Source organism: Thamnophis sirtalis, unplaced genomic scaffold (assembly GCF_051295495.1).
Source record: "Thamnophis sirtalis isolate CommonGarterSnake01/CBP01778 unplaced genomic scaffold, rThaSir2_p1.2 scaffold_1, whole genome shotgun sequence".
NCBI lineage: Eukaryota > Metazoa > Chordata > Lepidosauria > Squamata > Natricidae > Thamnophis > Thamnophis sirtalis.
In genome coordinates, this window is record NW_028261381.1 from 112,666,170 (window position 1) to 112,683,694 (window position 17,525).

The 17,525-nt window shown below is 38.1% G+C and overlaps 1 protein-coding gene across 1 annotated transcript in view; it reads left to right on the plus strand.

The window, feature by feature from the left end:
- LOC106552557 (cytosolic phospholipase A2 epsilon-like) overlaps positions 1–17,525 on the plus strand; it is a 51,135-nt gene that overhangs the window by 30,514 nt on the left and 3,096 nt on the right. Inside the window, exons 7-17 of the mRNA XM_087704443.1 lie at positions 1,654–1,726; positions 3,015–3,184; positions 3,308–3,403; positions 8,974–9,011; positions 10,300–10,435; positions 11,917–12,053; positions 13,280–13,505; positions 14,212–14,326; positions 15,161–15,298; positions 15,753–15,860; positions 17,234–17,419. Of these exons, the coding sequence (XP_087560569.1) occupies positions 1,654–1,726; positions 3,015–3,184; positions 3,308–3,403; positions 8,974–9,011; positions 10,300–10,435; positions 11,917–12,053; positions 13,280–13,505; positions 14,212–14,326; positions 15,161–15,298; positions 15,753–15,860; positions 17,234–17,419 (1,423 nt within the window). The remainder of the gene's footprint in view (positions 1–1,653; positions 1,727–3,014; positions 3,185–3,307; positions 3,404–8,973; positions 9,012–10,299; positions 10,436–11,916; positions 12,054–13,279; positions 13,506–14,211; positions 14,327–15,160; positions 15,299–15,752; positions 15,861–17,233; positions 17,420–17,525) is intronic.

Here is a 17,525-nt window from a genome sequence, read left to right on the forward strand (position 1 = left end):
TTAATTACAAGAAAACAAATTACAGCAATTGACATGATTATGGAATTTCTAATCAGGCATTGTTTGATCCATATACTTTGCAATTTACTTTTTCTGATGCATTAAAATTATAAATTGTGGAGGGCACTTCAGTGACTTAGTTAAATTCATAATGTCTACATGAGAATTTGAATTGGTTTGCCACATGAATTGATACAATCCTTTGTTAAAATGCCCACATCTCCTTATACATTAATAAACAAATGGTTGAAATTTCCTGTGCACATGGATACAGATTAAAACAGAAGAGTCACACTCTGTTAAATATTGGGCTTATGGAGATATCTGAAGCAATGCTTAGTTTTAATGAAGGATGGAGCAAAACACTTCTTCAAAGCTGCTTCCTTAAACTAACTGTTTTTATTCATCCTTTGGACCTTCTGCCTCCTCTTCTACAGCCATGAGATGTTGGTTAGCTATCACTTTTACATAGATAATCGTCATTTCATCAAGACTAGGCCTGTAGTTGTATTTGCTGAATAAACATTAAGTGGGAGTAGAACCATAGCTTTCTGGTAGCCACCTGTGGTTTAACCCAGCCTCTGCTGGCACAAGTCACTCCAGAGTTTTGCCTATTATAGTTAATGGTTGTCCAAGCATGATATTCAACAAGAATTCCTATGGCTAACCAATTGTTGGTTAGCCAATTCCTAGGGATGCTAATTTCAGAACTTGTTCATGGGTACTTGTATGTGTCATCTGTGTTATTTAGTATAGTCTACTAACAAATTCAATGGGATGTGGTGGCTCAGTAGCTAAGAAACTGAATTTGTCAATCAAAAAGGTCAGTGATTCCACAGTTTGAATCCCTAGTGCCACCTAACAGAGTGAGTTCCCGTTACTTGTCCCAGCTTCTGCCAACCTAACAGTTCGAAAGCATGTAAAAATGCAAGTAGAAAAATAGGAACCACCTTGGTGGGAAGGTAACAGCATTCCGTGCGCCTTCGATATTTAGTCATGCTGGCCACATGACCATGGATACGTCTTCCGACATTGCTGGCTCTTTGGCTTTGAAATGGAGATGAGCACCACCCCCTAGAGTCAGGAATGACTAGCACATATGTGCAAGGGGAACCTTTACCTTTACTAACAAATTAATGGTTCCAATTAATCAAACTGCTCATCTATGTAAATATGAAAATAGGAATCTACAGCTGTGTTTATGAGAGCAGATAATATTTTAAAAAGGAGGTTTTGAGTATAATGTTGGGCACTTAATAGGTAAGCCGCCCAGAGTCCTCCGGGATTGGGCGGCCTATAAATTCATTAATACATTAATGAATTTATTACATTAATTCTGTAAGCCGCCCGGAGTCCTCCGGGATTGGGCGGCCTATAAATTCAATAAATGGAAATGGAAATGGAAAAGCAGACCTTTACAAAGCAGGCCCTCTACCAGCAACATCTAATTTCAAACCATTTCCTCTTCAGTTTATATATGTCATAATTGCTTGCTAATTAATTTATAAACTTCATATGACTACATAATATCATTTAGTTGGTTAAAGCATTACATCAGAACAAAATTTACAGCATTTGGTTTAGGAAATAAAGTTCACTGCTTATACAACTTTCTCAGAAATGGAAAATGTGAGGAAATTCCTTTTGTTTCAGTGTCGTGAATTCTGCTGCTTGGAGTTTCAGGTAGACAGGAAGAAGCGGAAGAAAAAGAAAAAGCATACAAAACGTGAGGCTATATTGCATTACAGTGTTTATAAACAAATTACTACACCTGGTTCAGGTATTTCATTCGAAAGACTTTGCGTAAAATTGCTGGAATTTCTATTCAGGCATTTGTTGACCCCGATTACACTATTGCTGTATTCGGAGCACTGGACTCTGAATATCTGAAATGCTCAGATTGAAAAGGTGGGCCAGATCAGGTCAAGTTCAACCTCGAGAATTTGTACCCAAGCAAGAATTTTTTTTTCTTTTCAAGTTCATTTTTTTGAAATATTGATAATTTTATGTTTATTGTAGTATCTCAAAATTGAGTGTGTCTAGTTTAATGAAAAAAAGGACTAGGGGTCACATGATAACAATGTTCCAATATCTAAAAGGCTGCCACAAAGGAGAGGCGCTCAACCAGAGGTGGGTTGCAGAACCGGCAGCGATCCAGGCCTGACGCACCCCGAACTGTTTCCCTCTCTGCCGCTTGGGCACTGCCATTTTGAATTTTAGTAACTGCACATGCGCAGTTCACTGTAAATTGTTCTGTGCATGCATGCAGAACAATTTACATTGAAGAGTGCACGCATGCACACACATGTTGCACACGGGGTGCGAACCAGCAATAATGCCAGCAGCAACCCACCGCTGCTCTCAACCTATTCTCCAAAGCACCTGAAGTCAGGACAAGAAGCAATGCGTGGAAACTAATCAAGGAGAGAACCAACCTAGAACTAAGGAGAAATTTCCTGACAATTAGAACAATTAAACAGTGGGATGACTTGCCTCCAGAAGTTGTGGGTGCTCCAACACTGGAGGTTTTTAAGAAGAGATTGGACATCCATTTGTCTGAAATGGTATAGGGTTTCCCACTCTGTTAATATTTCTAAAATGGAACTGAGTCAAAATAATAAAATAGCCAGGAATAGAAATTTGCATGACTAAAATGTACATTGCTCAAGATCAGCATAAAGCCAATCATATTTTGGAAAGAAGCATGGCCATAAGGGAATTTCAAAGCATTCTAGCTTTATTTGGTTGAGAAATAAGGTTGATTTCTATGGACCTCTCTCTGGGAGTAAGCCACACTGATCGCAAGCTGCTGCACATATATATTTATATCACAATATTTATATCCTTTATTTATACATATCCAGACCATATTTTCCACCAATGTTGAAAGCAATCAATAGGGTTGTTTTTTTAAAAAAAAGAAAGATTGTAATTAATTACAATTCATGTCTATAGGTGGCATTGATATTAATTTGCATACTACTATTTTTTTTAACTTTACACTCTCTTTTTAGAACAAGATGTCAAATGTACATTGAAAGGATCCTTTGAAGAAACTCAAAACATTTCATTAACTTCTGCCAACCAGCTGCAATGCACCGAACCTTCCTTTTTCCACTATGCCAAGTACAATCCAGCAGAACTAGATATTCTTCTTCCAGGAAAGAGATCGTTTCTCTCTTTTGTATGTCATAGCTGAGCATGGTAGTAATCTGGATAATTTTGTGTAGTCATTTTGTCGGGAGGGGTATTTAAAAAGTAAGCAACTTTTGATTTGTTTTTTTAAAAAAAACATCTTTATTTCCAGTGCTCTTGTTTGTCATATGGAAGTGGTGCTGCCAAAACCAGAAAGTTGACCTTGCCCGTACATTCATTTCCCTTAAATCAGGAAATAATCAAAGAGGTGAGTACATGCCTAAATTTCAGATTTTTTTCCCTTATTTTAAGGGTCCTTCAATAAATTTCCCAGGGAGCAAATAAAATAGTATGCAACTGAATCACTTCCTGGCATATTAAAGTTAGCAAACCTCAAGTTTCTTTAAATTAACCTCCGGTAATTTCCATGCCCTTCCTAATTTGGTACCATTATACCCAACTTATGTTTACCCCTGCAGTTATTTTCCCCTTGAATGAAAATAGCATGACACAGCTCTTTCCATATGATATCATAATGAATGTAAATCAGGTTTCATCAGAGATTCAAGATACTCTTAAGTGGGAAAAAAATAAGTCAAACATTCCTACCCTAACGCCTCTCCTCCCCAATAAAAACCAGTAAGGAACAACTAAAATGCAGAAATAAGTTACTAGTCTGGCTGATGTAGCACAGTAAGGAGTAAAAGGGAATTAATACAGGAGTCGTCAACTTTGAGGGGGACATATTTGGAATTTTGAGAGCAGATTATGGAACATTCACATAATGCTAGAGTGGATGTGGCCAATCACAAAATATGCATATGTTAATAAAACAGACAAATGGAAAACTCTGTCGAAACTTATTTTTAAAATAGTCTTCTAGAGACTAGTTGTGGTATGTTTCCTTACCTGACCTAGTTCAAAGGGCTGACACATTCTTAAATGCTTCACCATTATCTCTAATAAGAGAGGCATCCAACCTTTTGATTGTGAAGATGGTATCAGGTCCATAACCCAGCAAAGAAACACCTTGCTGAAGTATTGTTGCAACATCAACAGTGAGCGGATATACAAATAACAAACTTGCCCAATGCCATGATATAGCTAACATATTTGGGACAAAGTTTGTCTAGGCCAGAAGTGATTCAACAACCTATTGGCCAACTAATATTTATTTGCGGTGATGGAGTTTGATGGAGAAATTTGAAGGACTCCAGGTTGTTTTTTATGTTGAGTCAACAGGTAGAATTTCCTACAGATTGTTCCAGAGTGATTTTTGTTCTGAAACTGCTAAGAGAAAGAGTAACCAAGTGACCCATACTTTTCACAATCACTATTACAAGATAATTACCGTATATACTCAAGTATAAGCCGAGTTTTTCAGCCCACTTTTTGGGCTGAAAAAAGCCGCCTCGGCTTATACTCGAGTCAGTGAAAAATTTGCCCGAAATGGAGGAGAAAAAGGGGCGGGGCCATGCTGCTGGGTGACGCTCGTGAATGGCCCGGCGCCCCTGTGAGTTTCCCCTCCCTCTGTGTCAGTTTGCCGCGCAGCGCGCACCGCACCATCCCCCCTCCTCACGTTCTAATGTAATGCAGGGCTGTCTTACGATTCCCCTTCCTCCCCCTCCTGCCGCTCTGCAACGATGTCCCACCTCCTCCTTGTTATGGCAAGCAGCCACATAACGATGTCCCAGAGCTAGTTTACTGTTTTTCTTTGAAATAAATATTCAAAAACATTATTGGTATCTATTTTTATTTTTGAAATTTACCAGTAGCTGCTGCATTTCCCACCCTAGGCTTATACTCGAGTCAATAACTTTTCCAGTTTTTTGTAGTAAAATTAGGTGCCTCGGCTTATATTCGGGCCGGCCTATACTTGAGTATATACGGTACTACCAAAAATTTAGAGCTGACAATTTAGCTCTAAATTTGACAATTTAGTTAGGAGAAAGCCCCAAATCAAGAAACTCAGAAGATGAAATGGAGCAACTACTGAACATATAAGTACATATTGGATTTTCAATACTATGCCAGAGATGTGAGGTGAAACAATCTGGCTCTAATTGAGGAGGACTTTTCAGTACTTCCTGATGAGCTAACAGATGAATTGATGAGGCAAGGCCTACCAGAAAACAAACTGTTCCAATGTTGTGTTAATTGATGGGTGATAGAAGTTGAAGTATTGATCTCATAGGTGAGACTTTGGTGCAATAGTTTCAATGGGCGCATACAGCCATTAGAAAAAACTATGCTGGTGGAAGCAGTTGACAAGGAAGTGTTTCAAAGTGGCAAAATTGTATATAACATTGCAATTGACAATAAATGATCATGCAGCATTATTGCCACTTTGTGTCAGAGCTTTCTTGTGTGTCCACATTGTGTAACAGTTCCCCTCACACATATGTGCTAGCCATTCCTGACTCTAGCGGGCGGTGCTAATCTCCATTTCAAAGCCAAAGAGCCAGCGCTGTCTGAAGACGTCTCCATGGTCATGTGGCTGGCATGACTAAACATCGAAGGCACATGGAACACTGTTACCTTCCCACTAAAGGTGGTCCCTATTTTTCTACTTGCATTTTTATATGCTTTCGAGCTGCTAGATTGGCAAAAACTGGGACAAGTTAACAGGAGCTCACTCCGTTATGTGATGCTAGGAATTCAAACCACCGAACTGTCGACTTTTCTGATCAACAAGTTCAGCGTCTTAACCACTGAGTCACAGCATCCCTACAGGCAGACATTAAATGTCTGCAAACTCATGGTCCACATGCCCCTTAGGAGCAGGGGATGATTTCTTGCCCTCTCCTAATGGAAAGAGACCTCCCTGCAGAGATTCATATGGACTCCACTCTTAAAACATTCCAAAACCTATTTAAAATCTGGTTATTTTCTCAGGACTGCGGATAGGTTGTTTGTGGAGCCTTTCATACTTAGTGTTGATCCTTTGGTTGCCTGCATTCTCTTTTATATGTATTGTCACTTTAATTTGGATGCCTCCTCCCATGGAGTCAGGCAGCTTGCAAATTAGAATAAATCAATCTCAAAAGAGTCAATAGCACCATCTATAAACCTTCCATTCTTATCCAGCTATCTCCCCAGCACTGTGCATTGAATTCCTTTTCAGTGTTATGTAAATAAGAAAGAGTTTGAGATAGAAATGCAAGTTAACCTCCTTTGATTCTGTTTGGAATCAGAGAGGGCAGAGGGAAACTATCAGAGTTACATGATTCTGCTATTATATCCTACAATAATCAAGTAGATTCACAATAGTATTTGTATGCCATTTAAAGATTCCATGGATGATATTTTTAATTCTGCTCCCTCTGCCAGAGGCTCCTCATTTAGCCTTTTTCACTCACTTCCAAAACAATTATTTTATTTCCATCAAACTCACTCTGCATTTTCTCTCCCTCCTTTTATCTTAAGCATTCCTTGATCTCTTCAACTATATTCCCTGCAATTACAGTACTTGTTCTCTCTTTATACACACCATACAAAACTTTATTTTCATCCCAAATAATCATCCTCTTAGATGAATTTTACTTATCCCCAGTCTTTTACTTCATCATTTCACCAAGCATTTTTCCTACTTCATAAAACGTGCTGATGCATTGCATTCAACACATTTGAAAAACCAACATTTTAAGGGTTACAATTAACTACATTTCCTTAACATTTTCATATTTCATGACTTTAATTCTTTTGGCTTTGTATTTCCTACTCCTTACTTCTTGCTTTCTCTGAAAGGGAATAACATAATTACTATGTATGCAAAAAACCCTCAAAATTAAAAGTAAATAGGACAGAAAACTTGACAAATGCCAAATAACATATCAGCAGACACATTATCTTTCTAGATGCCATGCTGAGAAATCAAGGCCTAATATATTGTTTGACTATAACAATCCCCACCTATCTCTCCCTACAACATGTTCGAAGTAGTATTTTCTGACGTGCCAGCATAAATGGTGCTGTCTGGTTCACTTGCTCTGTTTCATTTCAAACATGAAATCTTTTGACTACTGTGCAGTACAAGGATAACCCTCCCATCTACATACCAGTTACTCTCTCTGTAGCCTATATATATATATATATATATATATACACACACACACACACATACATACATACATACATACATACATACATACATACATATATATATATATATATATATATATATATACACATATATACATACATACATACATACATACATACATACATACATACATACATACATACATACAGGCTGCTTGGAAAATGAAACAGTGGATCTTACATAATACTATGTATTGCTCGATTTTAGTGTTCAGCGCATACTGAGTCATAATACTGGTATCTTTTTAGTTAAGCAATAGAAGAGGGGCGCAATTGTTGGGCTGTGCTTGGGGCTTTATTGACATTAATCAGTCCCTAGTTTTAGCCACTAAAATGGAAAAAACAGTTTGAATGCAGTATGTTATTAATTGATACCAACAGCAACTATACCCCCCAAACAAAATTTGTGCCACAAATATGGTATATATATATTTATTTATTTATTTATCAGCACAAATAAAAACATATATATATATATATATATATATATATATATATATATATATATATATATATATATATATATATATATGTGTGTGTGTGTGTGTGTGTGTGTGTGTGTGTGTGTGTGTGTGTGTGTGTGTGTGTGTGTGTGTGTTTTATTTGTGCTGATAAATAAATAAAGGGAGACTAGTATAGATCTATTTCAAGCTATTTAGCTCTCATCAACACAAATATAACAAAGGCAACAGTAAAAATATTGGGTTTCTGTCGTGATGGACTCTTGTGACGAGCCGATTGGCAGATGATGGAGGCAGTTAGCTTCCTCCTATGGAACTGAGCTCCTGTTCAAGATATATATATATATCTCCTGCTTGAACAGGAGCTCAGTCTAGAAGACTTCTGTGTATGCAGTTTTCAGTGCTTTAATTTTTCACATTTAAGAAAAGCCATTGTATTCCAGTTGAAAGTTCAGTTCCATAAAACTAATACTGTCATTACATGAGTCACTTTTTTAATGGCATGTGGTTCTAAAAACTGAGTACATTAATTATTTGTAATAGCTTTTCAGTAAAAGTAGGAAGTGCACCTGACATCCTCTCTTGTGTAGGCAACATTTAGGCATGTTTCCTAGGGGTTGAAATATCACACCCATCCTCTGATTATATTATTTTCTCTTTTGGGAAAAAACGTATATGATAATATCACGAAACAGCTGTGGTATGTCAATCCTAAGGGCAACACTACAAGGATAAGTTAATATTAACTTAATAGTAACCACAAATTTAGTTGGTTGGGTTTTGGCTTTGCCAGCTATTAAAACCATTAAGACCTCAGGTTACCTATGAATCAGGCTACTACAGTATGATTTATTCAAGAAACCATGGATGAAAAAAAGTGGCTTTGCCAGAATTATATGTGAACTCAGCAACAGTTCATTAGTGAAGAGTTCTGAAACTTCTATAGAAAAATTTCTAAAACAGGGAGAAAGAGCTGCCCTCATTTATCATCACTGACAATCCTCCATGGCATTTCACAAAAATTTGTGAGATTTTAAAGATCCTAGATGCAACTAGTATCTCCATGATGTTGTGAATTCAATTATTAGGAAGGGCAGACAGATACCCAAACATCTGCATAGTTTTAATACCCTGTCTTTAATTTTAAATATTGGTAAAATGTTACAAGCCTCGTCTACAATACATATTCCTTTTTCTCATCTTTGTAAAAAATGTAGGGAGATTTCAGTAAAGATAGAATTAATAGTAATTAGTTCTGTGCATTCTTGATTTTCAGGATAAAGAATTTAATTTACACTTCACAGCACAGAACTGGTAAGATGCTTTTCCTGCCTTCTATAAATTTATCTACTGATGCTCTGGATGCTTTTAAAATAAACTCTCCCGGGAATCAACCTGGTGACTACATGAACATATCCATGTTGTTTTCTTATCATCATTACAGAATTAATTTGCCATCTGTTTCAGTGGTGGGTTGGCAATTTTTTACTACCAGTTTGGGTCCGCTCCTGTCCGAATGCACAGAAGTGTACAGGTGGGTGGGCAGAGCCTTCCACCTATGCAACTACTGGTTCGCCTGATCCAGGCCGAACCGGGAGCAACCCACCTCTGATCTGTTTCTGTCTTACTCTATTTATTTGACTTTCCAGTGCTGATACCTTCTGGGTGGTTTCCTATCCAAGTAATAATCAGGTCTAGCCTTGCTTAGTTTTTTGAGATCTGCCCGAGATGGCAAGGTGTTCTCATCTGCTGGACAGTTTAAAAAAGTATTTCCAAAAATATGTTTGCTATCGAGCGTGTGATCCCCAATTAACACCTTTTCACTGCAGTTTGCTAATAAAAAGGGTTTAGTTTTATTGAATTTGTTTTTAAGGTTGAGAATTATAAATCTCTGTCAAAATTGCACTCTACTTTCGGGGTGTAGGTGGAAGGACGTCTTCTTGCTAATGAACTTAACTTTCTAAACTTAGGATAGAATGGCTTTGGAGTTTTCATCCTCTGAGGATGTGGGTATGATGTAGCGAGATAAATATCTTGGTTTCAATTGTTGTGACCAAAATCCAATATCACGCCATTACATCAGGCGAGGGAGTGTACATTTTTTAGGAGGAATGCTATTGCATTAAGAGTATATCTGCCTATTTCCATATGAAATCTCAGCATGATTCATGGTCACAATGCTGCAGTAGAAAAGTTTGCACAAGAAGGGATCTGGGCAGGGCTGTAGCTTTTTGCAGAGCAGTGTGGAATATATTCCTGTGTAACTGGGATCTATTTATGGAGTATACATCCTTCTAACACAAGTTATGATCCAGGATAAATATTTGTGGGGTCCTTGAAGCTCTCCACCCTTCAGGCCTTCCGGACGGCCGTAAAGACCTGGCTGTACCAGCAAGCCTGGGGTTGAGTCCCCCCCCCCACGTACTCGAGCTTGCTTGTTTTCTTGCAGATGTTTCATTGTCCAAATGCACTAATGGTGTTACCTAGCTTGGGTAATGAAATGTCTGCAAGAAAACAAGCAAGCTCACAGCGCCCCATGGACCGCTCATTTTAGTCCTGAGCTACAAATATTATTCTTTATTGACAAATATTTGTGTTCCAGCACATCAGACCTGGATGTACGCTTAGGGTTTGATCTTTGTCCAGAAGAAGAGGCTTTCCTGAAAAAACGGAAGAAAGTGACTGCTGCCGCTTTCAAAAATATTCTCCAGCTTGAGGATGATCTGGAGGAAGATGAGGTTAAGAATTCAGTTTTTATATCGATGGAAATTCTTCTGTGAGCAGTTTACTCATTGGGAAACAAACAGGTTACAGTGTTTAATGCTTGTAACTTTCAAGCGTCTTTTCTTTAAATGCACCGAAGCTGTCACCTGCAGTTTCATGTCCTTGCTTAACTCATTCTGAGTTTTTTTCCCTTCATGTCTGGGCTATTTATAACAGACCCTTCACTTATTGCCAACACAGAGAGGTGATGTCAGACTCAGGCCTGATTTGCAACTCCATGTTCAAACCAGAAGATCAGAAAATAGGATTAGATGAATTAAAGGTCCAGAGAATATTTCTGTGTTAATATTCTTACTTTCGTTCTACACAACTTCACAATCAGGCTAACTTTATTAGTCTTGTAACAGTAGGAGACACACAGCCCCTTTACTTTTCTTCAGGTTCTTGGATGAACCATAACATTCCATAGCATGAGACATTCTTTAACAAGAATGTACAGCCTATATTAGTTCAGCCTACATCCCTTCCTCATTTTTTTTTTAAGCGAAATGTTTGAGCCCATTTGGTGAAGCCGAGGTCACAGCAGGAATCCTGGCAAGCTGTATGATGCCCAAAAGCATCATACATTCGGCATTCCTGCTCTACATCTTGACTTCATAGAGTTATTAGCATATATAAGATGATCTGTTAGCTTCGCTCATTACAGGTTCCCTGTTTCCCTGAAAATAAGACCTCCCTGGATAATAAGCCCAATTTTGAGCGCATGCACTAAAATAAGCCCTCCTCTGAAAATATTGCAACACAGCAGCAGCCATGTGGTGACCACGCTCACCACCTCCTGCACCTCAAAAATAATAAAACCTCCCCAAAATAAGCCTAATCACTTATTTCAGGAGTCAAAAGAAAATGAGACCCCATCTTATTTTGGGGGAAACATAGTTGTCCTCGACTTACAACAGCACTGAAAAAAAGTGACTTATGACTGTTTTTCACACATACAACCATTGCAGCATCCCATGGTCACGTGATCAAAATTCAGAGGCTTAGTAACTGACTTATATTCATGACGGTTGCAGTGTTCTGGGGTCAGGTGATCCCCTTTTGTGATCTTTTGATTAATAAAGTCAATAGGAAAGTCAGATTCACATAATAAGCGTGTTACTAACTTAACAACTGCAATGATTCACTTAACAAGTGTGGCAAGAAAGGTCGTAAAATGGGGCAAAACTCACTTAACAAATGTTTCATTTAAAAACATAAATTTTCAATTGTGGTCGTGGTTCGAGGACTACCTGTAATAGATTTTTTTCATCTCTGAGCCCCTAGACAGCCTTCTTTTGAATAAGGATTCTGCCAGGTTCTCCAAGTATGTCAGGTCTCTGAGCATGTTTCATAGGACTATCTATTTAAAATGTTGTGATTGAAAAGTTTAGGTGTCTCACGGTGATTATATATTTATTATTTTGATAAACAATTGTGTTTTCCCTGTGTTCAGGTGCCAGTGGTGGCAATCATGACGACAGGTGGTGGGATCAGAGCACTTACGGCGATGTATGCTCACCTACTGACATTTCAGGAATTAGGTGCTTTGGACTGTGTGTCCTATCTCACCGGATTGTCTGGCACAACATGGTAAGCCTCATGTAATACAGTAAGATGTTCCTGAAATAATAAGATGAAATTTTATTAACGTTCTTCACTGGAGGTTTTTAAGAAGAGATTGGACAACCATTTGTTCAGAATGGGTCTCCTGCGTGAGGAGAAAGTTGAAACCTCCAAGGTCCCTTCCAACTCTGTTATTCTGTAATTCTGCAAGTTATAATGAGATGTTTTTAAGGCAGATTTTGTATAAGAGACATTGCGGTAGCATTCATTGATGCAATGGATACAAAACAGTCTACAGCGTAATTAAAATCAGGAGGCACAAATCCACTGCATATTACTGTAGAATCGGTTTCATTTGCAAGGAAGGTCACAAGGAGGTAAGGTCAGGCTACAGCGGCTGGCTGAGCTGTTGGTGGAATCCGACAGCGATGAACACTATGGGACTGCCCTGGAGGCTGAGGAAGACTCTGGAAGGTGTTTGGAGTCAGAGCAGAGAGAGGCCTGTTGGCCACCAGGTGGCATCCGAGTCAGGGAGCAGTGAGGAAGAACAGAGGGAGGCTGTCCCTGACATACGTATGCGTAGGGCTACGAGGAGGAGGGAGCAGCTTTGGAAATTTTTTTGCAAGAAACAACATTTTACTGATCCAGCCGTAGAGAAAGATTGGGAGAATTTTGTGAGTTCAAGCCTTGTTTCATAGAGATAGTTTTCTGGTCTCCCAGCCAAGGGGTTGCTTATCTCCCTCCTTAGTTGTGGCAGACAGCCAAGTCTGCATCCGTATATATTGTAGAAGCTTGGGACAGAACACATACCAGGAGAAATGCCAGGTACACATGTGGAAACAAGTAGGCATGTGAAATGATTGTTTCTCCTTCATTGGACGACTTTAAACTGACAAATATTCAAAGTAGGTTAAATTGAGCAAAGTGCCTGTTGTCAAAGCGGCTGTAGAACAGTGGTTCTCAAAGTGCGATCTGCAGACGCTTTCACTGTGTGTGCAAAGTCAAATAAATATTTACACATTTCTCAGCTTTAATTTCTAATACCATAAATTTCAGTAGATATCACACATATACTGCAAATCAAAGCTCCTTTTAAGCGTGCAAAGGGTTCCTGAGACCAAAATGTCTGACCAAAACTGAGCAGGAGGGTGGATCAGATGATCTCTGAGATCCCTTCCAGTCCTCTGAATGTGATTCGTAGGTTTATGTTTCGCTTCTTTTCAGTTCCTAAATGTGCCTGTGTTCCTTTCCAGGACCATGTCACGCTTGTATCAGGATCCCAACTGGTCCCAAAATGATTTAGAAAAGCCACTCAGGGATGTGAAAAATCACGTGACAAAAAACAAGTTTGTGGCCAGTTTTGCCCCAGAAAAGCTGAAGTACTACGCAAAGGAACTGTGGCAACGTTATCAAGAAGGGTACTATGTATCTTTCACAGATCTATGGGGATTGATCATTGAAGCGCTGCTACGCAGTGAGGTATTATACTTTTTTAAACTTTTTTTTTTAAATGAATGCTAGGTTCATGTTAAATTTGATTAACCAGTAGTTTGACCAACAGATTTGTTATATTTATACTGTTGATTATAGCAATAGCACTTAGACTTATATACCGCTTCATAGTGCTTTACAGCCGTCTCTAAGCAGTTTACAGTGTCAGCATATTGCCCCCAACAATCTGGGTCCTCATTTTACTGACCTCAGAAGGATGGAAGGATGAGTCAACCTTGAATGGGTCAGGATCAAACTCCAGACTGTGGGCAGAGTTAGCCTGAAATACTGCATTGTAACCACTGGGCCACCAGGGCTCTATTATGTAGTACCTCTTTATGTGGAATAATCATTAACAGGGCTACAAATCTGCTGCGATTACTTCTGCCAAACTATAGATTTCAAGCTTCTAAAAAATTGAATGTTAATAATATAAGCACAGTTCCAGTTCAGAAAACTTACTATATCCCTAAATCTTATTCACTTTGAATTATGTTTCTGCATTTCAGTATATTTAATCCAATTTTTCCATGAACAAATTAATAGAAAATTGCTTTAAATATCCTAGCATATTATGAAATGTTTGGTGGGCTTCAGTTCAAAGAAGCACCTCAATGATGTTTTAAATGCTAAGTGAGCTTTTTATGTATTTAGCAGCTACAATAACTATGTTCTTGTTTCTCTCACAAACAAGGAAACCCCTCACAAACTTTCAGATCAGCAGCAGGCCCTAACTGATGGACAGAATCCTCTACCTATATATCTTTGCCTCAATGTGAAAGAGAAACTAAGTAATCGGGGGTTCAGAGGTAAGTGTAACTGGCACTTACATTTGGAGATATACATACATAACCAAAAGCTGCAAATATCTGACTCTGAAATAATTAGCCCTAGGAAGAAGCAACGGCAAACGACTTCTGAAGAAACCTTACCAGGAAAACTTCAGAGCCTTGTCAAGACTGGCTCAAAGGCACCAAAGATGAATAAATAAGTAAATAGCTATATAAGAGTCAATAAATTTAAAAGCAGGTTTACAGATTTTAAATAGAAGCCTAGATGGTTGAAGAAGTTTGGATGATGCCAAAGTCCCCCATTGCAAGGTGGGGAAAAAGTTCCACTTATAAAGGAAGACATCCCCTATATAAGGTGCTTTAAAAAGTTCATTAGGCATTGGTCAACCCAGTGATTGTATTGCTTCTCTAAATCAAATATTCCAGGAAAGGCTATCATGTATTTGGATACTAAGGATATAGAATACTTGATTCTCTTCAGTTTATTTCAACAGAAAGCATAGAATTAAACCACAAAGCTCTTTCCTCCCCCCCTCCCCCCAGGATTCCCATCTCCCAGCCCATGCAAACTTCTCCAGCCCTGATCAGCATGTTCTAGCAAAGTTAGAAAATGTAGAATTGTCCACCAACTGTTTACTCCTTACCAATACTTAGGGTTGCTTCTCTCCAGTTCTGATGTATGGCATGTGTTAAAGATAACTCCTATTAAATGTATACATTGAATACGGTCATAGGCTTATATCATGATGGGCAGATACTTAAACCTATTAAATAAATAATTAAAAACATAATATAAATTGTTATTATGAGTAACATTTTTGGGATAGTATGCTTTTATGTCTCTGTTTTTAGAATGGTTGGAATTCACACCATATGAAGTTGGATTCCAAAAATACGGTGCCTACATTCGTGCTGAAGACTTTGGTAGTGAATTCTTCATGGGTCGTTTGATGAAGAAGATCCCAGAATCACGTATCTGCTTTTTAGAAGGTAACTGAATTGTTGAATTGAACCTGCTGAATACCACCTCGGCTCACACTGAAATTTACCAAATGTAGTGGTACTTTTGATACTGAAAGGCATGACGAGTACCAAAAATGATGAGTAAAAACCCTGCCTGAAGCACAGATCAGTTCACAGCTGAAGTGTGAGCTACTGTCCCCATTTACTTATATTCATTTCCATTGTTCATGTCCATATTCATACTTATACCTTCTATCCTGTACATTTTTGACAAACTAATAAACAAACAAACAAACAAACCAAAACATTCTGGGTTAATCCTTAAAATAACATGGCAGTGTACATAACCGTGGCCAAATTATTCACTACTATAAAATATAACAATTATATTATGAAACAATTAAGTAGAAAAGGAAAGTAATCATTTAATCATAATTGTTTTTAAGGTCTCACAAAAGTAATCTTGTCTTTGCTCTTGCAGGAATCTGGAGTAGTGTGTTTTCTGTGAACATTATGGATGGCTGGTTCCTGGCTACCAATTCAGAAGATTTTTGGCAGATCTGGACACGAGAGAGAATAACTGAAATTGGTAAGATGCTTTTAGATCTTCTCCTACTTTGTTCGATAATATGGACTGAGGCTATTTATATCCCTCCTGTATTTTTATCCGGTAAATATTTTATAGTTTAAGATACTGGTACAAATACCCAGAATTAATAATAATTGTAAGAAATCCATTATCATTCTGGTATCAGGACTGAAACTGCCTTGACTTCTGGTGGGGAAACAGAAAAGGCAAGATTTAACCCACTCCTGCTGGCCTTTTGTTTGGCTTTCAAAACCACCCATCAGGTTATCTGTTTGAAATGGAACTGGAAAGTCCCTTTCCTGTCATGCTGTGTTCCTATTCTCAAGTAGTAATAGTGTTCTCTACACTCCCTTTGTATAAAATACATTACAAGGTCTATATTTATTTGCAGAAGGTCCCCACTTCAGTCCCTGAGGCCTTCAGTGCAATTGAAAAAATGTAAGAGAATAGTTATCAGTAGCTGCCAAAAATAACATTAAGTGGGCCAGCACTTTCAGTATGTGTCACTTAGTGTCATTTACATAAAATGGGCAATGTACAAATTTAATAAATAAATGCAGCTGGTTTTTTTGGGTTTCATGTTGGGGATGGCTGTTAGTTTAATATCAGAACCCGCCTCCCCACTGTTCATCCTACTCCCTATCTCCCCATCTTTTAGCTATTGTATTTTATATATGTTTGTAGCATTTTATTTATATAGTTTTATTGTTAATATTGTAAGCCCCTCAGAGTTACCCTGTGGTACAATGGGTGGCCAATACATTGGATAAACGAATTTCACACCTACAGATCAGACAGGGTTTTTTTGTTCCAAAGAAACAAAAAACTTTGGTGATGCAGGTGGTATAGGAAAAAACTTTTTTCCATGCACACAAATATCATAGTTCATCAAGATCGCATTGCTGAAAGCAAAACACTAAATTATACTGTGCAGTATTCTGCTTCTTAAAAAAGTAAAACAGGAGTGTCGCAGCTCCTTTGGGGCAATGAAACTCTTGTGTAGATTATTTTTGATTATTTAAAATTTGCCCAGACAAGAGAGAAAAGTGAACTAGCACAAAGTCCAGACAAAATGAGAAAAAGTCAGTCAATCATCACTAGACTGTGATGTTTCTCTGTGTCATGTGTGTGTGTGTGTGTGTGTGTGTGTGTGTGTGTCCATATGCACATAATGGTTATCTTTTGAGTGCTGAATGCAATAACATTTCATTTTAACGTAAGCTGATTAGTGTACATTTAAAGTGACAATAAAGATTCTATTCTATTCCATTCCATTCTATTCACATTTCAAGTGTCCCATACCAATAGGTTATTATAGGTATGGCCTTTTAAAAAACCCTGCATGCACTTAATGTATATTGTTTTGTCTGCAGAAGAGCTTATGTGCTGTCCAAAAGCAAATAAATTCCCTGTTCGGATTCAGTATCCTCCAGGAAGCCTTGCCAGTGCTTTGCAAGATGTTATAATGTGGCGACCTGCTGTGTCTTTGGTCCCCAATTTTCTGAGAGGTTGCCTAATGCACAACGACTATTTAGAGAGTGGATTTGCAAACTGGAAAGGTATAGTTTTCTTTTAATTAAAGATCTTTTTGAAGAGCTTGTACTCCAATGATACTCTTACAATGATACTGGAGACTTTGCTGTTTGTTTACAAAAGCTAGATTGA